The sequence below is a fragment of the Dreissena polymorpha genome, chromosome 11, assembly GCF_020536995.1.
Source record: "Dreissena polymorpha isolate Duluth1 chromosome 11, UMN_Dpol_1.0, whole genome shotgun sequence".
In the NCBI taxonomy this organism is placed as follows: Eukaryota; Metazoa; Mollusca; class Bivalvia; order Myida; family Dreissenidae; genus Dreissena; species Dreissena polymorpha.
Window position 1 is genome coordinate 72,608,058 of NC_068365.1, and position 23,613 is coordinate 72,631,670.

The window sequence follows — 23,613 nt, forward strand, 5'->3', positions numbered from 1 at the left end:
AGAGTGTTTACAAACCAAATGTGAACGGAGGGACAGCGGACAAAGACCAATCCTAAAAACTCACCAGAGCAATCAGGTTTGCTAAAAAGTGTGTTTCACCGATCTGAGCAATTTTCCAACTTGTCAGAGAAATCAATAAAACCAATGTATTGACTAAGTTTCACGATGATTAGGCTAAAAATGTGACTTCTATAGTGTTCGATCACAAGGTTTCTCTCTAGTCACATCAGGAAAACTGCCCCACCCCCTTGCGGCCATGTTTTTTTACAGATCGTCCTCCATTTACGAACTCATCTGAGATATATATAAAACCAATCTTTTCACAAAATTTCATGAAAATTGGGCCAAAAATGTGACTTCTAGAGTGTTCACATGTTTTCACTTAATACATAGAAAGAAAAATGCCCCACCCACTGGTGGCCATGTTTTTTCACCGATCTGGACCATTTTTCAAACTCGTCCGAGATATCAATAAAACCAATGTTTTGACCAATTTTCATGATGATTGGGCAAAAATTGTGACTTCTAGAGTGTTTACAAGGTTTCTCTATAGCCAAATAGGGAAAACTGCCACTATATACATATAGAGAAAAATGCCCCGCCCACTGGCGGCTATGTTTTTTCACCGATCTTGACCATTTTCAAACTCGTCCGAGAAATCAATAAAACCAATGTTTTGACCAACTTTCATGATGATTGGGCAAAAATTGTGACTTTTAGAGTGTTTACAAAGTTTCTCTATAGCCAATTAGGGAAAACATGCCCCGCCCACTGGCGGCCATGTTTTTCAACTGACCCAAAACATGCACTTTTTAACTCAACCAACAAATCATTAAAGGGGCCTTTTCACAGATTTTGGCATTTTTTTAACTTATTCATTAAATGCTTTATATCGATAAATGTAAACATTGGATCGTAAAAGCTCCAGTAAAAAATCAAGAATAAAATTAAAAAAAGGAAAAGAACATTTCCCGGACCAGGTTTCGAACCAGTGACCCCAGGAGTCCTGCCAGAGTCCTGAAGTAAAAACGCTTTAGCCTACTGAGCTATGCCGAGTACATATATTTGAAGTATTTTATACCTTATATAAGCAATCTTCGTAGTTTCACAAAATTTAACGACAAAAACAGAACTCTCCAAATTATTCAATCGTTTCGCGTTGCAACGCTTTATAATTTTTAGGTTTTAAAATCGTCAAAAGATGCATATAATGGCTATATTAGACCATGGTAAATGTTCAGTATTACTGTTTCCTCACAAATATCATAACTAAAACGAAAATTTGCGAATCTGAAACAACTTTTTTCAATTTTGTCAATTTACCAAAGCGTGAAAAGATCCCTTTAAGGCAAACATTTTGACAAAGTGACATGAAGATTGGGCATGAAATGTGACTTCTACAGTGTTTATAAGGTTTTTCTTTTATTTGACCTAGTTTTTGACCCGACACGACCCAGTTTCGAACTCATTTCCGAGATTTCATTGGGACAAAGCTTCTGACCAAGTTTCATGAAGATTGAAATAAATGTGGCCTCTAGAGTGTATACAATTAAATGTGGATGGACGACGGACAGACGGCGGATAAAGACCGGTCACAAAAGCTCACCTGAGCAATCAGGTGAGCTAAAAATTGATTATTTACGATTGTAGGAAAAACTTTTTCAGTGAACAGTGTAAATTTGAGCAAAGGGGAATATAAAAATATTAAACCTTTTCCTTGCTTATTTTCTCATCAATTTCTTGTACAGTGACAGCCTTGGAATCCTTTATCTCAACTATTAACTCTGCTGTTTCATGTAAAGGCTCCTTCTCCTCCAATTTTGACCCACTTGTATGTGACCTTTTTGACCTTGAATTTGTTGTTGACCTCAGAGAAGATTTCGGGGATACCAGCCTTGCATCCTTCTTGTCAAAGCTTTCAAATATCCCGCCAGGTAGCCCGCCAAGTTGGGCAGATTCAGCTGCAATCTGGCTGGCAATTGACAGAATGGAGATAGTTCTCTCCAGCTGGGCTTCATCAAAGGGTCTATTAGGTCTCTGAGATGACATGCTTCTTACAACAGTCCGTAACTTATCGAAAGCTTTTTGCTGCTCTGGAGTTAAAACATCTTCTAGGCTCAACGTTTTAAGATCATGCAATGACCTCAAACTCTGTCTAGTTAGCCTTTCTTTTCCCGCTTCAAAAATTTCCAAGGGAATTTCCTCTTCGTTCTTATGATCCATTTCAGGATTTTCCAACCTTGATATTTCAACGTTCTTTTCCTGACTTTCCTTCAAACTTGATGGTCTGGGAGTTGTGAAAGCTTGTTTTGGTAGAGATGCAAGCTCTTGGTGATCTTGAGTTGATTCAGACTGGTTACTGATCCGCTTATGTTTTGGAGTGACTGGTTGACTCTCATAATCCTCTCTTGGTGTCTCATACTAAATGTTTGAGAACATTGTAGAAAAGATTACATCAGATAATTAGAATAAAAAACAAGAGCTGTCAGAGGACAGCGCGCTCGACTATTCGAGTGCTTGACAGTATAACGTAAGCCATCATGTGGAAATTGTTCATATTCAATAATTTATTAGACGATCTTTCAAAAAAAAAAGGAAAAACAAATTAATTTTTTTTTTGGGGGGGGGGGGGGGTTGAGAGGGGGGTATAATGTGGGGTGTGGTCATTTATTAGACGATCTTTAAAAGAAAAAAAAAGGAAAAAAAAAATTTTTTTTGGGGGGGGGGGTAGGGGGGGGTGAGAGGGGGGTATAGTATAATGTGGGGTGTGGTCATTTATAAGAGGATCTTTCAAAAATAAAAAGAGGAAAAAACACATTTTTTTTGGGGGGGGGGGGGGGGGGGCAGGGATTCTGGGTTGGGGCATGGAGTTTTGTTTGGGTGGAATCCATTGTGGTATTCAGGTAAGTGTTGTTTTGTCAAAGTATTAATAAAATCTGATCATAAATAAAAAAGTTATGGCAATTTAAGCAAAATGTATAAGTATAAAAGGGCAATAATTCTGTCAAAATGCTTGATACAGTTGTCTGCTCTTGTTTGTAGGTTGGGGTCATGATGGTAAACAAGTATGCAAAATATGAAAGCAATATGTCAAGGGACACAGGAAATATTTGGGGTAGTACGCAAACTTTAACATAGATTTATCAATAATATGCATATTCTAAGTATAAAAGGGGCCATAATTGTGTCAAAATGCTTGATACAGTTGTCTGCTCTTGTTTATAGGTTGGGTTCATGATGGTAAACAAGTATGCAAAATATGAAAGCAATATGTCAAGGGACATTGAAAATATTTGGGGAAGTACGCAAACTTTAACTTTTGCACGCAAACAGGACACGGGAACGGCAACAGCCGGGGTGAGTAGGATAGCTCCACTATATATATTTTATATATAATAGTCGAGCTAAAAATCAGACCAATGTCAAAAAAAAACAAAAGCAAGAAAGCAAAAAAAATCATCAGATATTTAAAAGCAGTAAAATGATAACATTACAATTGAAAATACCTGAAAAATAGACCAAAGTAGAATGTAGCAGTAGAGGCAGTAAAAGAGGCAAAAAAAGAGAGTAATACCTTAAACTACTCCTTTAAACTAGTGTTCATCACTTACTTAAGACTATGTCTAAATTTGAGAATTGAGCGTAAAACCGGTGTGCATCTGTTTATGCACATTTATCTGGGATTAAACAGTTTTACCAGAACCATTGCTATGCATAGAAATAAAATTGAAAACTATTTGTTTATGGGAACATACCATGAAAACTCAAAATGATGGCAATACAGTCGAAACTGACCTAACGGCCACCTGAATTTACCGGTCACCTGCAGACAACGGTCAGTCTGGAATCCCCCCAACGAAAAACACTCTATATTACACCTGAATTTAACGGCCACCTGTTAAAATACCATGAAAACTCAAAATGATGGCAATAGATAAGGACAAAACTGTTTACACCTAATACATTAAAATAATTAACTTTCAATATCTGGATGCAACAACACACATATATATATTAACACATTACTAAATTATATAAAGAATAGTCCAGTGAATATAAATTCGAATTTCTTAATTTTAACAAGATGTGTTTGTGAAACACAATGTCCCCCTATATGACATTTGACCTTGAAGGATAACCTTGACCTTGACCCTTCACCACTCAAAATGTGCAGCTTCTTGAGATACACACGCATTTCAAATATAAAATTGCTAGCTTCAATATTGCAGAAGTGACATTACATGAGCAATTTTGACACATATATTTGACCTTGAAGGATGACATTGACCTTGACCTTTCACCACTCAAAATGTGCAGCTCCATGAGATACACATGCATGCCAAATATGAAGTTGCTATCTTCAATATTGCAAAAGTATTCATAAAATAAGCGATTTGGGCCACATATATTTGACCTCTGACCTTGAAGGATGACCTTGACCTTTCACCACTCAAAATGTGCAGCTCCATGAGATACACATGCATGCCAAATATCAAGTTGCTATCTTCAATATTGCAAAAGTATTTATAAAATAAACGATTTGGGCCACATACATTTGACCTCTGACCTTAAAGGATGACCTTGACCTTTCACTACTCAAAATGTGCAGCTCCATGAGATACACATGCATGCCAAATATCAAGTTGCTATCTTCAATATTGCAAAAGTATTTATAAAATGAGCGCTTTTGGCCACATATATTTGACCTCTGACCTTGAAGGATGACCTTGACCTTTCACCACTCAAAATGTGCAGCTTCATGAGATACACATGCATGCCAAATATGAAGTTGCTATCTTCAATATAGCAAAAGTTATTGCAAAATGTTAAAGTTGGCGCAAACCAACCAACAGACCAACAGACCAACAGACAGGGCAAAAACAATATGTCCCCCACTACTATAGTGGGGGACATAAAAATTCCATTTTAAACATAAGTCCACTAACTCTATAAAACAAAATAGTTTGGTTAATTTAAAATCTAAGCCCTAAAATTAACTTTCTATCTAGGCACCAATATACATCCACCAGTTTTTACCAACAATTCACAAAAACGTTATATATAATAGCAATTAACAGTCATTAATACAGTTGTGCATTTACAACCTATTTGTGTATTTTACCTGCATTTTCTGACTTTTGTTAATTATTACCTAATAACACATAATACAAGAGGTCTAATAAACAACAACCTGCCATGGAACGTCCAACAAGACTATAACAACACTGGCTAACTTCACATGTCATGATCAAGTGCACTTTCACCACATGGATATAAATGTAATCATTGACATTTAAAAAATTACATGATAAATATTAAAAACATGAATGATGATAATAACATAGTGTTTTTTGTTTTGGAGTATCATTTACACAGAAATAAATAAAATGGTCCCTGTAATATAACCGTTTATAAATTGATAGATACATAGCATTTATGCATGCTTTCGCTTTCAAATAATTTATAGGGACATTACATATATAAAAACATACAATAAACATACTTCAATTTTTCACTAACTGTTCAAAAAAGGATAACTTTTGTTACATTAATTATATATACATGTAATAGAATTTAAAATGACTCATTTATTCATATGCACATCGTCATATAAAAAAATAACACTAAAAATAACTGCAGTATGCCAAGCAGTTTATTTATAGTTTGCATACAATTTTTACATATTTTTTCACCAAATGCAATTAATTATTGTTGTAATTTTTTTCACTTTCAAATATACAAGATACGTTTTCAATAATAATTATTAATACAAAACATTAATATTTTAAGTATATTTTTAAATGGTAATGTCCCTTTCACTGAAATTATACAATTTTTTACCTTTTGTGGTTGGACAGCTGGCGGGGCAGAAATGGCCCCAGTTTGCCGAGCATTCTTCTCTTGTGCCTGCAAAACAAACAACACTCACATTTCTTGATGGCAACTCAACAAATTTAGACAAAATGTGAGATAATATTTATATACCTCACTGAGCTGGAATACTCAACATGTTTTTTTTAAAAGTAATATTGTCTGTAAAAATCATTTTTAAAATGTAGAACTCTGGACATTTTCTTTTTTTAGCATGGTGGGAGAATTTTCTAATGCAACACTCTTCAAACTTAACTATCTCAATTATAAGAAAAGATATTTTTTTTTTTTTTTGCATGTGATCATTTGCCTACAAGCTGTGTAAGCTCACTATAAAATCATTCATCTGTGATGATAGGACACTTAAGCACGTGGGGCAGGAATGGTTTCATGTTTTTGCATGAGAAATGGTGAAACATGAAATATATCTAAATTGATTTAAATTTCATCATTTTTGTTGGGTTATTACACCAGGAATACATAAACTTAATTTAAAAAGTAAATATGGCTCGTATGCATATTCAGGAGCGCATTTTGGCAACTTGCAGGCTACATGTACCTACACCATGTGCTAAAGCGTCTGTTCATCATGGATGAATGATTTTATCCTTAGGTTACACATATTTTAGTTATGAGCAAAGATTTTGATTTAAAATTGTACATGTGATCATTCTACTAAATTCTATGCAAGCCAAGGATGAATCATTTATCCGTCACAATGCAAGTGGGATAGGAAGCCTGCAAAATTATATTGTGATTCACCATTTCAATGTGTAAAATGTCCGATTGTCACCGATGAAACATTTCATAATGCGCTTGCACAGAATAAAGTCAAATTTAAAATCAAAGTAGTTACTAATAACTGAGATATTTAAGTTTGAAAAGTGTTGCATTAAAAAGGCCTCCAAGTGTATGATCACAATATGCAATCCTAACTGACAAAACTGGCCCGTAATGCAAACACTGGTATGAAGTTTTAATACCTGCTGCAGAAATAGTGATAAGGAGATGTTGCATGTCTACCTTAACCCTTTACCACTCAGAAGCAAAGTTACAATGGCTATGTGCAAACAGCATAAAACCAGAACAGCCTGCGAGTAACTCACAGTCTGTTCGGGTTTTATGCTGTTTGCTTCTCATCAGTATCTAAGACTTGAAAATGAAGCCTTTAAAACTTGAATCTAGTACAAAAGGTCTTGAATTGAATTAAGCTTTCTTAGGGACTACAAATGCGTCAAAATATTATCTAAGTGGTAAAGGGTTAACCAGACCTTTACCCAGTTGCCCCATTTAGGAGAGAAGTCTAGATAGAAGTATTCAGTGAATAATCAAGCTAGAAATAGGACTCGGTCTAAGGCACTATACTTTTACAGGATAATTTTGAAGCACTGAAATCATGTCTTCACAATACTATTAATTTATACTTAAGCTCTGTATCCACGATAAACTTTCAAAGACACATCAATTTCAAAATTTACACTTTCACCCTGACCCATGATAATGTGAAATCGTTAAAAAAAAATACAAAAAACAAAACACAACATAAATCAATGTAAATTGGCATAAACGGTTAACAGTGACAAATGGTTCAAATTGCTTTGAGTGAAAGAAACAAAGTTTAAAGTGTCTGGGCATTTTCTGACAGTATGTATATATGTAATCAAGGGAAGGGATGTGGTAAATATAAAGTAGCTGAAATTAATCCCAAAATAGACATGTTAGTTGACTAAAAAGTTTAAGTGAGAGGTAATATCTCAGATTTTATGGTGATTGTTAAGTTTTTCACGGGGTCAAGCCATTGCTTGCCTGATTCATGTAAAAATCTGCAGACAAGGTAACGCCTCTCATTGCATAACCTAGACCAACATCATTAACTTCCTCAGCATCTCTACCAGATTCTCTTTTGTGTTCCCAGTTTCCATCGATATTTTGCTTTCCCTCTTCATTGGCTTCTTCATATATACTGGGTGCAAGCTGTCCAGATGTTGCATTTCTTGATCTAGGTTTTTCTTCTGCCTTCAACATTTCTTCAATTCTTTTGTTCCTGACAGTTTTCAAAGACTGTGATATACCTTCTCCAGCAGCCTTTGCAGATTTTTCTAGACTACTTTCAACAGTTTCATCTTTGTTGTCATAAGAACTTTCAAATACGTCATTTTCCAAATCCCCAATGTCATCATCAACACCATCACCAATATTCAAGGATTCTGATCTAAAGGTCAGCCTACTTTGATCAGCTTTGACTACACTGATGCTAACTGAATCAGAAACAGCTAAATCAACAGTAGATTCTACACCAAGTTGACTGGTGCGGGTTTCTAACTTCTCACTGTCTGTTTGTCTACTTTGACTGGAAAACCTATCAGACCTGGCTGACTCAATGAGCATTTTATCAAGTTCTTTGGCCTGGCTAAGTCTACTTGATAACCTGCTTGGTCTTCTTGATGGCATATTTCTGTTCTTATCAGATTCAATATTGTCACTAACTTCAGATTCTACAATGGGGTCTTCATCCACATCTGAAGCACTATCAACATCATCCTGACTTCTCAATCTATTCTGAGCAGTTTTCAGTCCATCATCAGAATTATCAATATTGAAATCGTTTTCAGTGTCATCATCTGTTTCATTATCAGTGTGCAGATTTTCATCAGACTCTTCATCAACCTTAGAAGCATGTCCAAGGGAAGAATGAACCTTTCTTGCCTTTTCAAAAATCTTTGATAATTTTTCTTGCATTTCCTTCGGCAGTTTTGCGGAAGATGGTCTTCTCAGCGAAAGTTTAACCCTTGCAAGCTTTAACTCTTTCTTACCAGTTGTGGTGCTTTTAATCATTTTTTGATCAATTTTGGGTTTAATTTGGTTTTTCTTCATGTCCCATTCTGAATCAGAATCAGTTAATACTGGATTTTCCACTTTTGGGTGGTGTCCTGATGCTGACTTTATTTGTCTTGATTTGTCTATTTTATGGGTCAGTCTCTTGTGAAATTCTTTAGGAATCTTTGCAGAGGAGGTTCTTCTGATTGAAAGCCTGACATGAGCGACCTTAAATTGCTTCTTTTTAGACTTCTTATCAACATTACTGGCTCTTCCAGCAACAGACTTAGAAACTTGGTTAAGGGCTGCACCATGATGATCAGAAGTTTGTGCAATATCTATTTCAGCATCATTCGCCTTACCATGTTTCTCAACATCTTCATTGTTTCCTATTGATTGTGACCTTGACTCTTCTGAAGATGACCTTGACCTTTTGGCCTTCCCCATCAATGAAGGTTTCAGCCAAGGTGCTAAATTTTCATCGATATCTGACTCTTCTTCAGACTCATCATAGTGTTCATTCTTACCACTCAAATGTGCTCGAGACTGAAGCCTAGCCTTCCTAGACATTCCTGTTGATGTCCTAGATAATAACCTTTCTCTCTCACCTCTGAGACCTTCATTGAGTGCCAGAGTTTCACCTTTTACTCTTTTGATCTCTGATTTAAATCCCTTCTTTGGTTGAACAACCCCTTTTTTTACTTGTTTCCGCATTTCATTTGTTATTTCTTCACTTGAATCACTTCTGTTGTCATCTTCATCTGTATTCTCAAGGTCATGTTTCTTTTCTTTGACCTCTTGACCTTCTTTCTTACTAGCAAACTTTTGACCTTTCCTATGACTCATAACAGATGCTGATCTGGACTATTTAATTAAACAAATACCAACATATTCTTTTGATTAAAAATAAAATATTTTAAAATCTAATTACAATTATTCTATGTAACAAACAATGAAAATGTTTAAACATTGAAGGAACATAAAATAATTGAAGCCTTAAAAATGAAAATCAGAATAATTGATATATAATACATTAATTACTTAAGTTGTACAATTGTTTAAACTAAATTCTTAAATCTTTTCACAAATACCAAGAATAATCATCAATCTTTAACAAACATGGAAACGATACCATGCATCATTTATATTTATAATAAAAAATGCAGATTCAAAAACTGAAATGTTATTGTTGATATTTCTGCAGAATGTTAAAAGCAACACAATAAAAATCAAGGAGGCATCAAATATTTGATTACTTTACTGTTCATCTTGAAAATAATGTCAACGACAAATAATACCTCCACCAATACCATAAACATCGCAGATATATCCATACACATAACCTTTATAATCTACATCCTTGGATATTAAGGACATGTTACTACGGTCATCAGGCAACAGAAGAACAACAAAAAATCACCTTGGCATCATCAGTTTGTTGCATGAGGTTCTTTAACTCTTGATCTGAGTGTTCAGTCTCGAGTCGCTCACCACGTGCAGCACCTTTTTCTGGAAAAATAATTTATAACAACATTTGATCATCATGATGACTGTTTGCGCTCCTCCTCAAACTCCCCCCCCCCCACACACACATATTTAACACATTTTGTGATGTATTGCATATTAGGTGCTATTACTTTGGAAAGTTGTGTATTCAATTTCGGATATATCAAAAGTCCTTTTTAAGCTTCAATTAACTTTTGACATAATGTTTAGTTGTATGGCATTGATCAATACAAATATTACATTTAATGCCTTAACAGACTTTTACTCATACAGTAAAATGCTATTTAACTGTCATCAAGGGAAATTTCACATTGGAAGACATATTATTTCCACAGAACAAAAAAAAAACCATCACTGCACAAGCAAAGATAAATATGAGCCTCGCACAGAGAAACCAGACTAAAAGCATGTGGGTATAAGGTTGTCCCAGATAAGCCTGTGCAGTAGGCTGATCAGGGACTAAAAATTCTTCCTTAATTTAATATTTGCTTAGAAGAGACTTTCTTTGAACCACAAAATACAATAGAATTAAAAAAAAATGTCCCTGATTAGCCGTTGTGGATTGCACAGGCAGATCTGGATTGACATTTTACGCACATGCATTAACCCTTTCAGTGGGGGAACCGAATTTTGAAGGCCTTTGCAAACAGTTTGGATCCAGATGAGACGCCACAGAACGTGGCGTCTCATCAGGATCCAAACTGTTTGCTATTCTGATAATATTCTTTGAAAAAATAGAAGAAAATGCTAATTTTAGAAAGTCAGCAGACAACATTTTAGCAGAGGAAAAATTTCCCAGCATGCAAAGGGTTAAGCCAAGTTTTTCCAGAGCACGGCTTATACTCTGATTGATTATAACTCCTGCCAGAATAATGTCTGGCATACAAAGCTAATGTTTTTAAACTCTTAATGTCTATGCTCATGTTTTTATATGACATATCTGCCAATGGCAAGCATTTCTAGCTTACGAATGGTTTAACATATTTTCCGTCAAATCCATTTTTAAGGTAAGGTAAACATTAATAAAATCTTGTTTTAGGTCAACTTCAATCATGCCTCTTTAACAATAACTGTTCAAATGTATCTACACCACCAGGGAAGCGTTATTACCTCTTTGGATTTCTAAAGTTTAGACATCCATCTATCAAGCACAAACATAATACCTGCAGGCCACTGAAGCAAACAAGCCACGTTGTGGGAAAACTAGGCTTAATGCATTTGCATGTCGTCCTAGATTGGCATGTACAGTCAGTAACGGCTTATCAGTAATGGACAACACTTCCAACCTCAATCGAATTGTTGTTTAGTAGAGGCTTCTTTTACCAATAATATTTCACAACGGACATGCATTCAGCCCAGTTTTCCCAGAACAAGGCTCAAAAAGTCAAAGTGTGTACAACTGTTGCCATACCATCTGGTGTCAGGGGCTTGGTTTCCTGCACTGACTTCTTGCGTCTCGTGGTTCCCGGTCTTGACAGGGACTTGATGATCTCCTGTCGCTTCTCCTCCTCTTCATCTTCCTGTAATCACCATGGCAACAAGTGTGGTAATCAAAGCTATTGATGAACTTTAACCCTTTACCACTCAGATGCATATTTCAACGCTTTTGTGGCCCTTGGAAAATTGTATTAAATTAAGACTTTTCTTACTAGATTCAATATCTAAAGGCTTCATTTCCAAACCTTAGATACTGATGAGAAGCAATTTGCATATAACCTGATCAGCTATAAGTAATTTGCAGGCTGTTCTGGCTGTATGCCGATTGCATATAACCATATTCACTTTGCATCTGAGCAGGAAAATGCAACATATGTGGAAATCAAAGCTCTGAATGCACTTTTAAAATAAAATTTGGCTTCTTTTGTTGTAATTTCTGATATCGTATGGTAAAATAAACATTTGATTCAAGGGCTGAATACATGCATAAAATACTTATTGTCTCCCCTTTCTAATTTTTTTATGTAATTGCAATGGTAAAAGTGGTAATTAAAGCTATGATTGCCCTTTTAAAACAGGTAATTGTTCTCTGCCTCATCATTCTAACCTTAATATACAAACCACATCTCCAACATAACATACCAGTTTCTCCTGCTCATTGATGAACTCCTCTAGCTGAGTGATAGCTGCGTCTGCCTCTTTCTCTGCGTCTGTCTGCAATTTTTGTGCCTGCTCTACCTGCTCAAACAGGATTTTCCTCTCCTGGAAATACAGTCAAATTTTTGTCAATCAAGGCCCTCTTCAACTTGAAACATACATGATCATTCAAACATGATCATTCAAACAATCAAGAAATTACAATTGCAGGAAACATAGTCTTGTTACCGCTTCTAATTTCTCTTGATGATCATAAAACCAATTCCTTCTAACAAGTGAAACTGCAAAAAAATACCAAGATGTCTATCACAACATGTCAAGACTGTTGACAATCATTAAAGGTATTTAACAAGTGGAACAAAGTAAATGTTTGACTTTTGGCCTTATGTGCAACCTTGAACTCTGTCACTTTTTGGCACTAACGTTAACATCATTAGGTCCCAAGAAAAATAAAACTGCTCAATTATACTCAAATAGTACGAAAATAAAAGTCCTTCTTCCTTCTTTTAATACAAACTTTTCTTCATTTACTTCATTATGATTTAGGTCAATGTCAAATCAGTCACTTACAAATACTCAAACAGTCAATAATTACATTCGGCATAAAAGTTGATCAACTTACTGCTTCCCATTTTCCTTTGTGTTCAGTAAACTGACTCTTCAGGGAGTTGACCTTGCGGTGGGTCTTGGTCAAGGTCACCTGGAGCTGCTCCTCCAATTCCTTCACCTTAGCAACAGTCTAAAAATAAAATTCAACATATTTCTAAACAAATAGAATTGTTTATTAGTGCCATTTCTATGAAGAACTGCTTGAAAAGCAACTGCCTAAGCATACAGTGTTACAACTGCAACAACAATCTATCATGGCAGTTCACTGATGCAACATTCTAAGTATAGAACATTTTGAATAGGAAACAATCAAAAGTAAAAATATGATAGCTGTGTAATAACAGCATTCAAACAGAGCTGTATAATAAAACAGTTTGCGGGACAAAAAATTAGAAGAGATTGATACCAATCCACTTCATTAACTTTCTATTAATTTTAGCACAGATTGCTCAACATTCCTGTTTGTATATGATTCCGTGACCACCAATTGGGATGGATTATGCACCTAAGTTCTATCATTCACCATTGAAAATATTGGATTACTATAATCACCACTGACTATCAGCAATTGAACATTTGTGCAAGTCTTGAGTGTTTAATTTACCTACATAAACATAAAATAAAATAAATAAAATATGGCTAAATATATGAGTCGTGTTCTGAAAAAACTGGGCATAATGCATGTGCGTAAAGTGTTGTCCCAGATTAGCCTGTGCAGTCCGCACAGGCTAATCAGAGACAACACTTTCTGCCTAAACTAGATTTTTGATAATAAGAGATTTCTTTAAACAGAAAATATCATAAAAGTGGAAAGTGTCGTCCCTGATTAGCCTGTGCGGACTGCACAGGCTAATACGGGACGATACTTTAGGCACATGCATTAAGCCCAGTTTTCTCAGAACGTGGCTCATTTGATATCTCTTACCAGTTGACGATATTGCAGGAATCTCCCTGGAACATGGGCGGGGGGCACAGCAGACCAAGAGGCCTCGTCATGAAGATCAAAAGCATTTGGAAACTCAGCACCATCACCCTCCAGAACTGGGTCAAGGTTCTTAGATAAGCGGCTTGCCTGGCGACTCGGGTCGTTGACCTTGTCACCCTGGGCCTTGTTGGGGTCTAGGCCATCATCTTGTGCAGATACTTCTGTACCGTCTGAAATGTTTGTGGCAAGTGGGATTAAGTAAGGTTAAGCAAATTTTAAATGCATGAGAAAACTATTATGGGTTTTAACATTCCTGGCCATTTTATATTGTATGGCTTCAAAATTCAAGTACATTCAAACATTTGAGGAAAACATGTTTGCTTTAGACATTCCACACCATTTGAAATATGACACATGCATTCCTGATGGTTAAAATAGATTGATCATGTGATGTAAATCTGAAAAACAATACGCATTGTGAAAAATGAGATTCCATTGATAAATACCCCAACATTTACCTTTTGTTTCTTGTTGATGATGCAAATTTTCATGGGAGATTTTTTTTCTTCATTTTTTGATATTATTTTTTTCATGGAAAACATAGCATACCAAAGGATAGATGTATTTCGTTTTGGTTAATAATCAAATCATTTAATGAAATCTTAAACTCTGTATTTAAATAAATACTATCGGTACTGCAATTCTTACTCTTCACATACCTTTCTTGCCTGTTTTCTGAAACAAAGAAAAGTCCAACAATTTATCTTAAGCCAAATGCATAATAAAGCAAAACAAGGTTATTAATTTATATTATAATGCAATTCCAAATTTAAACAATATGAAAGAAAATGTTGTAAGCTTAATTTATTGCTAATAATAAATAAAATAGACATAATGTTTAAACCATGCATTTTTCTTTGTTTGAGGTATATGTAGTACAGAATATTACTAAAGGTTTGTAACTCTTTCAGTGCTTGAACCGAATTTTGAAGGCCTTTGAAAACAGTTTGGATGCAGATGAGAGGCCACAGAATGTGGCGTCTCATCAGGATCCAAACTGTTTGCTATTCGGAGAGTATTCTTTGAAAAAAAAAATCAAAGAAAACGCTAATTTTAGAAATTCAGCAGACGACATTTAAGCAGACATATTTCCCAGCATGCAAAGGGTTAAATTGTGGTTATTGCCAGAGAATTTAGTATTGTTCACTTTTGTAAACAGAAATTAATACTCAGAGGCAGAAATGACATCCATGGTGCATCCAATCTTCCCCATTCTTCTTTGATGTGGGGTACAAATTAAATGTTCAAACTAATTTTATATTCATCCCATACCTGAGTAAGTCTATTTGGAGATTTTGACCTCACTGGGGTTTTTGAGGGTTTCAATGTATCTGGCTTCTTGGCTGCCTTTGCAGTGGTGCTTGCCTTGCTTTCCTGAAAAACAGATGTAACCTTCATTTTCATTGGTTAATACAGATGTAACCTTCATTTTCATTGGTTAATAACTTTGTCTTTACATGTAAGATGGCATAGCATAAATTGGTTGGTTTCATTTTTTGAAATGGAAGAAGCTTTCTACTGGTTAGTTACAGATACAGGTAAATGTCAGAAGTCATGCAATTGCATGGGTTCATTATATACGATGAGTTATATTTTGTTATTGTAATTTATCTAGTTAACAAATCAAATCACACATTTAAATTTTCCAAATCGAGAAACATCTATCCGGTTGAAATGAAATTGATTTGTTCACAACAAACTATATATATAACTACACCAACGCAAATACCAAAATTGATCTAACCAAAATAACTGCTTCTTCTGATTTAAAACATGCGTAATGAAATCAATCATGAGAATAGTTAGCATGTATTAAAATTAACCTAACATCACACATCAGGTTTTGAATTTCTGGTTGTTCTTGATTGAAACTGGGTTAATGACACTGTGTAATGCAATGATATTGTTTTATCTTGAAGAGTTTTGTTACATCCCCAACAACTCTTTGATCACTGAAGTCTAGCAACCTCTGTTTATGGCTAAGTTTCCTGATGCAGCACTTTTATTGTTCTTGAAAAAAATCGTATCTTTGTAACATGTGAACAAATCAGTTTATATCACACAAGAAGATCAAAGGGCACAACTACGGAATCCGGATAGGGCCGTCTATAATCTTGCCCTTCTTTCATCAAGGGCGACACACCAAGCAATACATGATGTTTTGCACGACAGTTGCAGCGACGCACTATATTTTGCGTGACAGTCGCGGCAATGCATGATATTTTGCGCGATTCATGAAGCGACGCGCGAGAATGTACCACAAAATATAACCCTTGTGTTTGTAGCCCAAAAGGAGATATATCATGTTAAATATATCATGCATTGCCCCGACTTTCACACAAAATAGTGTGAGTTGCTGCGACTGTCGCGCAAAATATTGTACGTCGCCACAAATGTCGCGCAAAATATCGGGTATCGCTTTGTGTGCCTTGTATTGCCCTTGCTGAAAAAAGGTCGAGATTATAGACAGCACTATCCGGATTCCGTAGTTGTGACCTTTGATCTGCTTGTGTGATATAAACTGATTTGCTCACATGATACATAGATACAACATAATAATAAACAACAATAAAAGTGCTGCATCAGGAAACTATGTCATAATCGTGTATCGCTTCGTGTGTCATGTGTCGCCCTTGATAAAAGAAGGGTGAGATTATAGATGGCGCTATTCGGATTCCGTACACAACAGACTGACCATGCATTAAGTACAATTGCAGGGCTCTTGGTAAAAGTTTGATTTCGTTTACAAGAAAAAAAAAAAAAAAATAATAATTAACTAAAGCAGTAGCAGAAATCATTGAAGATTGAGAAATGAAATGTATTTCTTGCTTACTACACTCTGATTGACTTTTAATAAATCTTTAAAATTATGCAAAAGCATAAATGAATATTAATATTCATAATTATGCCTTTATTTCAGTGAATATCCCATTTTTGCTAATGTGTGGAATACAAGTTATCTGTAAAACCAAACTTCTAAAGAACACTGCAATTGAAAAATTCTGGAGATGTAACAATATTGCAGGCATACGCTCTAGATGAAATACAATTGTTTTGTTTGGTGAAAATTTTATCATAAATCCTGCAGTACAAAGCCTACATAAAAACAATGGGGACATTAACAAGAAGGACTAGTATCTAACTAATTATCCATGACAATTTAATTGGCAAATCAATAGTTCTAAAAATGTAATTTATATGTAAAACATTGTAAATCTGGCCTTATCTGTACTGAAATGCTATTTTCCCCCAAGGTAAATGCCATCAATATTCAGTCACTTCAAGAAGCAAATAGGTCATGTCATAAATAACCATGAGTTACGTCTTTTTTTAACTTAATATTGTCATACAGTGGAAAAAACACATAAAATAAATCTGCAAAAAATTGAGGCTTAATCAATGAAAGATAAGGAAATTAATGGGTTACAAACAACCATGATGTTGTAATAAAATGACAGAAAATCAATGACACTCAATAGAAAAACAGCTTTGCAAAAAAACAGCAGCATTAATAGAGATTTGTCTGGTTAAAAAAACAAAAAAAGAATTCACCAAATTATTTTACGACTTCCAACACAAGAATAATGTATATTGTAGATAATAATTGTGATGAATAATTAATTTGAGTGTGTCAGGGAAAATAACACCCAGCATACAATATTTGGGGACAGGCCTAAAATTACAAAGGTATAAAACGTGCTTCTCAAAAGGGGCAGGGTGGGATAGATTTGGGACCACAAAAGGGACAAGGGGCTTTTTCAAATGGGGCAGGGTAGCGGCAAGAGCCTTGGTTTGGGAAGCAAAAAAATCTTATTGACATTATCAAATACATTTAATAAATCCAATGAACTAATTTTTTAAATACTTGTACTTTTAAAGCATTCTATTCATTTGCAATTGAATATTTGCAAAAATACATAAACTTTCAATTGATTTTTACATTTTGTGTAAAAAAGGCAGCATGAAGAACCAAAAAGGAGCAGGGCACAGTGCCCTGCAAGTTTAAATATAGTTCAGAGGTTTCCCTACAGTATTTAAGCCTCTGACATGTCTATTTATAAAGTTCTATCTAAACCAATCATGTTAAACAGACACAAATTAATATTTAACATTAAAAGCCCATAATTACTCAAAATCAACAAATATTTCATACAATAATTTGAAAAATAAAGTTAACACATTAAAAAAAAGGTTTCTTATAGAAATAGCAAAAATATTCAACGCTAGATGTGGTCTGGTAACATAGATTTAACAAGATACAAAATGCTCTTTTTTTGTGCTTTTTTGTTGGACAATATATTTAACACATGTTCATGAAGCAAGTTAGAGTTCGTTTGTCATGTGAATAGACATCATTGCATGAAATTAAAATGAAACATATAGTGCCACAAAAATAAAACAAACAAGCGTCTTGTATCTCGTTAAATCTATGTAACCATACCATATCTAGCATTGAAATTTTGGCTATTAGCAGCTATAAGACACACTGATTTTTTATGGGTTAAATTTATTTTACGAAATATTTTGCTAAATATTTGTTGATTGTGAGTATTTATGTTACTTTAGCCTTTGTATTTCTTACACTTGTTAAAGTGGGTACAACTAATAGACAACTTTGTGGAACATTGAGAAGTGCTCTATTTTTCATGAAGACATTTTAAGCACGTTCTTAAATATTACAGTCGAAAAGTAGGGACATACACTATAGTATTGCGCATTTTTTTATAATGCAGGGTAAGACTGAAATAATATAGGGCACTGCAATCATAAGCATCTGTAAATAATAGTTAAATATAACACTGGGAAATGCATCTGCAAATACTTGGCAATAGGTTTACATTGAAATACAAATATGGAAAAAATGTCAGTTTAATTATTTACATTTGCTTCATTTAACATGTGATCATATAAAGCATGTTTATATATTACATGTGTGAAAGTAAGACACAAGATGCTACTTAACCCTTTCAGTGCTGGAACCGGATTTTAAAGGCCTTTGCAAACAGTTTGGATCCAGATGAGACGCCACAGAACGTGGCGTCTCATCAGGATCCAAACTGTTTGCTTTTCTGATTGTACATGTATTCTTTGAAAAAAATCGAAGAAAATGCTAATTTTAGAAATTCAGCAGAAGACATTTTAGCAGACTACAAATTTCCCAGCATGCAAAGGGTTTAATAAATGCTGATATGCCCCACTGTGGAAGCCTTATCAGTACATGTATCGATTTTATGGTACATTTTTTGAAAAATAAGTCAAAGTCCCAATTTAGAAGGTCAATTTCAAGGTCAAAATGAGGTCGGCTGATGTGAGTGTGCTAACTGTTTCATAGAAATAAGAAAGCATTTTTTATTTGTAGTTATGATGGAAGACAGACAGTCAATTCCAGTTTACAAAAAATTTAGACCTTCTGAACAACATAAGTAGGTCAAGGTCATAATGAGGTCAGTTTATGTGTTGTTGTTTTTTAAATTGACATGTAATCCCTTTCACACAATACATATGTTGCAAGTTAATTTCTTACAGTAGTGAAAGCGGGAACAAATATGGTTCAACTAAGTAGCAGTTACATTAAAAATTTCTGTCATGAATGTTAAAGCATGTTCATTATGAAAAGTTTTGTTGTTGGTCATGACTATGGCTAAAGTAAAGTTACATATATTCTGCAAGTAGAAATTGATGAAATTCAGGTCACAAAAGCCTACAGGCTTGTTTACACAACATATTTGACTAATTTATTAGAAAAAATATGGGCTGTCCGTTGTAGTGGCAGCCATTGTGTGATACGTTTTTTGTCACTGTGACCTTGACCTTTGACCTATTGACCTGAAAATCAAAAGGGGTCATCTGTGAGTCACGATCAATGTACCTATGAAGCGTCTTGATCCTAGGCAAAAGCGTTATTGAGTTATCATCCGAAAATCATTTTACTATTTCGGGTCACCGTGACCTTGACCTTTGATCTTGTGACCTCAAAATCAATAGGGGTCATCTGCGAGTCATGATCAATCTACCTGTGAAGTTTCATGATCCTAGGCATATGCGTTCTTGAGTTATCATCCGAAAACCATTTTACTATTTCGGGTCACCGTGACCTTTGACCTAGTGACCTCAAAATCAATAGGGGTCATCTGCGAGTCATGATCAATCTACCCATGAAGTTTCATGATCCTAGACGTATGCATTCTTGAGTTATCATCCGGAAACAATTTTACTATTTCGGGTCACCATGACCTTGACCTTTAACCTAGTGACCTCAAAATCAATAGGGGTCATCTGCGAGTCATGATCAATCTACCCATGAAGTTTCATGATCCTAGGCGTATGCGTTCTTGAGTTATAATTCAAAAACCATTTTACTATTTCGGGTCACCGTGACCTTGACCTTTGAACTAGTGACCACAAAATCAATAGGGGTCATCTGCGAGTCATGATCAATGTACCTATGAAGTTTCATGATCCTAGGCCCAAGCGTTCTTGAGTTATCGTCTGACAACCACCTGGTGGACGGACCGACCGACCGACAGACCGACATGAGCAAAGCAATATACCCCCTCTTCATTGAAGGGGGGCATAATAAAATTTATATAACTTTTATATTACATTGGTAGAAAGTACAACTTCTGGGCAAGTAGATCACATTGGAATTAGAGTCACATCTGCCCAAAGGCTGTTGTATACTACTTATATATTTAATTGGTAGAAGAAGGTATATATAAGGGTCACATGGGACCAAAGCATGTTTACATAATTGATCTTGCTTATATATAACATTGAATAAAAAGGCACATGTATTGGAAAAGTAAGTTCGTCTGAAATAAGGGTAACATAAGCCGAAATTCATGTTTGCATCATGTATATCACTTATATATTGTATTGGTAAAAGCAGGTACACATATTGGACAAGTAGGTAACATTGAACTTTGGGTACCACAAGCCCAAAAGCATGTATACATGAGTCGTGTTCTGAGAAAACTGGGCATAATGCATGTGCGTAAAGTGTCGTCCCAGATTAGCCTGTGCAGTCCACACAGGCTAATCAGGGATGACACTTTCCACTTTTATGGTATTTTTCGTTTAAAGGAAGTCCCTTCTTAAAGAAAATCTTGTTTAGGTTGAAAGTGTCGTCCCTGATTAGCCTGTGCGGACTGCACAGGCTAATCTGGGACGACACTTTACGCACATGCATTATGCCCAGTTTTCTCAGAACACGACTTACATAATCTATCTTACAGGTCTTGTACACTGCTGTTTGTAATTGTCAGTGAGAGGTTTAATTTTGTCATCAGCCGACAGTGTGTAATAGTCAAACTGAAACAAGATGATCGTACATGAACATGAACACATAAAAGCAATTCAAAACGATTGACATTGAATAAATGCACAAACAAAAACAACACTAAGAGAAAATATCTGGAAAACAAGCAAATTCGTAGAATTGATATCCCCCGCAACATATGCTTTGTTTGAGGATGGGTGCAAATCGGACGACGGATGGACAGCCAGGCAACGCCAAAACAATATCCCTCCGCCTCTGGCAGAAGATATATACTCATACCAAGTTTCAATGAAATCCGCCAAAGCACTTCCAAGATATGGCTCCGGACACAAAAGTGCCTATAGTAAAAAGCATTTTTTCAAGATACAAAGGGCCATAACTCCGTTTTTAACAAATGGTATACAATGCCATTTGGCGTGCATCATCCTCTTATGCATATATATACTCATACCAAGTTTCAATGAAATCCGCCAAAGCACTTCCAAGATATGGCTCCGGACACAAAAGTGCCTATAGTAAAAAGCATTTTTCAAGATACAAAGGGCCATAACTCTGTTTTTAACAGATGGTGTACAATGCCATTTGGCGTGCATCATCCTCTTATGCATTTATATACTCATACCAAGTTTCAATGAAATCCGCCAAAGCACTTCTAAGATATGGCTCCGGACACTAAGATATGGCTCCGGACACAAAAGTGCATATAGTAAAAAGCATTTTTTCAAGATACAAAGGGCCATAACTCTGTTTTTAACAGATGGTGTACAATGCCATTTGGCGTGCATCATCCTCTTATGCATATATATACTCATACCAAGTTTCAATGAAATCCGCCAAAGCACTTCCAAGATATGGCTCCGGACACAAAAGTGCCTATAGTAAAAAGCATTTTTTCAAGATACAAAGGGCCATAACTCTGTTTTTAACAGATGGTGTACAATGCCATTTGGCGTGCATCATCCTCTTATGCATATATATACTCATACCAAGTTTCAATGAAATCCGCCAAAGCACTTCCAAGATATGGCTCTGGACACAAAAGTGCCTATAGTAAAAAGCATTTTTTCAAGATACAAAGGGCCATAACTCTGTTTTTAACAGATGGTGTACAATGCCATTTGGCGTGCATCATCCTCTTATGCATATATATACTCATACCAAGTTTCAATGAAATCCGCCAAAGCACTTCCAAGATATGGCTCCGGACACAAAAGTGCCGGACGGACGGAAGGACGGACGGACAACGCCAAAACAATATCCCTCCGCCTCTGGCGGGGGATAATAAACCATAGTAACACTAAATGTTTTACTGGTCAAGGCAATTTTAGAAATGACAATAACATTGTCATGGCCCTTAAAAGACAACAAAAATACCAATAACACAATATCTTACAATTCTAAAACTGTGGTCAGGGTTTTAGTGATTATATTACCGTAAAAACACAGTCTTTAAAGTCATGATTCTTTTCCTCCAAAAATTGCTTAGAATTACAGCCATGACTTATGAAAAAAAGACATTCAAGGAAGATTGGCGTCTCTTGCAACAATGTCATACTTATGACTGATTGATATGCATAATATGATTGATGCAAATGCTAACATAAGTCGCTACAAAAGATATGAGCATGGCAAAGTTTGAGAATCAAATCCTTCATTACCTTCTTCTTTCCCTTCAAAGTCATTCTAGGTGATCCACTATGACATTCATATCATCACAAAAGCTGCTTGTGCTTCATAATTACCTCAATGTGATATAATATTTTGTCATCCCTTATTGTATTCAACTTTTGCTTATTTATATGTGAATAGTTCAATGTTTTCAATATTTGCAGTGAATATTAGGTCAGTTTCTGAAATTGTGTCAAATCTGTTGAGAGGAACTTAAATTGTATTACAATTGTAACACTTACTGTTATTTGTGGAGGAAAAACAAGTAGTTATTGTTAAATTGACATTTATACATGTGTTGCAATTAAAAAATCTGGTGTGATAATTAACAAAAGCAGTGTATACTTTGTAATTGCATTTTCCTGTTGTTGTTTTTTTATAGTAAAATTGTATTTTACATGTCCATTTGATCTAACATAAAGAACATGTTCTAAACTCTAAATGAAATCTGCATTATATAACCTTAAATTTAACAAAGTACTGACCTTATATTTTTTATTCATTTTTCCATTCTAATTATTTATCCGTCTGAGTAAAAACTGTGCACTAATGTAAATTAAGTTTGGAAACCAAACGTTAACTGTTGAAAATGTAGATACCATTAAAATTCAATTAATAATCTTAATGACTCCAATGTCAATTATGTTTTGACAGAATGATGCCTGTATCGAGAACTAGACAAAACAGACCAAAACAGTCCAGTCAATATTAAAGAATTTAAAATAAATCTCTAATATAAAAGAGAAATATTAACTTATTCCACTATGCCTACATGTGATGAATA

The 23,613-nt window shown here is 35.1% G+C and overlaps 1 protein-coding gene across 1 annotated transcript in view; it reads right to left on the minus strand.

Moving 5' to 3' along the window:
* LOC127850894 (myosin-11-like) overlaps positions 1 to 23,613 on the minus strand; it is a 160,915-nt gene that overhangs the window by 37,128 nt on the left and 100,174 nt on the right. The window contains exons 16-25 of the mRNA XM_052384285.1: positions 21,116 to 21,193; positions 15,155 to 15,256; positions 14,542 to 14,557; positions 13,823 to 14,052; positions 12,911 to 13,027; positions 12,274 to 12,393; positions 11,606 to 11,714; positions 10,109 to 10,197; positions 5,842 to 5,907; positions 1,711 to 2,421 (exon numbers count right to left, since the gene is read on the minus strand). Of these exons, the coding sequence (XP_052240245.1) occupies positions 1,711 to 2,421; positions 5,842 to 5,907; positions 10,109 to 10,197; positions 11,606 to 11,714; positions 12,274 to 12,393; positions 12,911 to 13,027; positions 13,823 to 14,052; positions 14,542 to 14,557; positions 15,155 to 15,256; positions 21,116 to 21,193 (1,638 nt within the window). The remainder of the gene's footprint in view (positions 1 to 1,710; positions 2,422 to 5,841; positions 5,908 to 10,108; positions 10,198 to 11,605; positions 11,715 to 12,273; positions 12,394 to 12,910; positions 13,028 to 13,822; positions 14,053 to 14,541; positions 14,558 to 15,154; positions 15,257 to 21,115; positions 21,194 to 23,613) is intronic.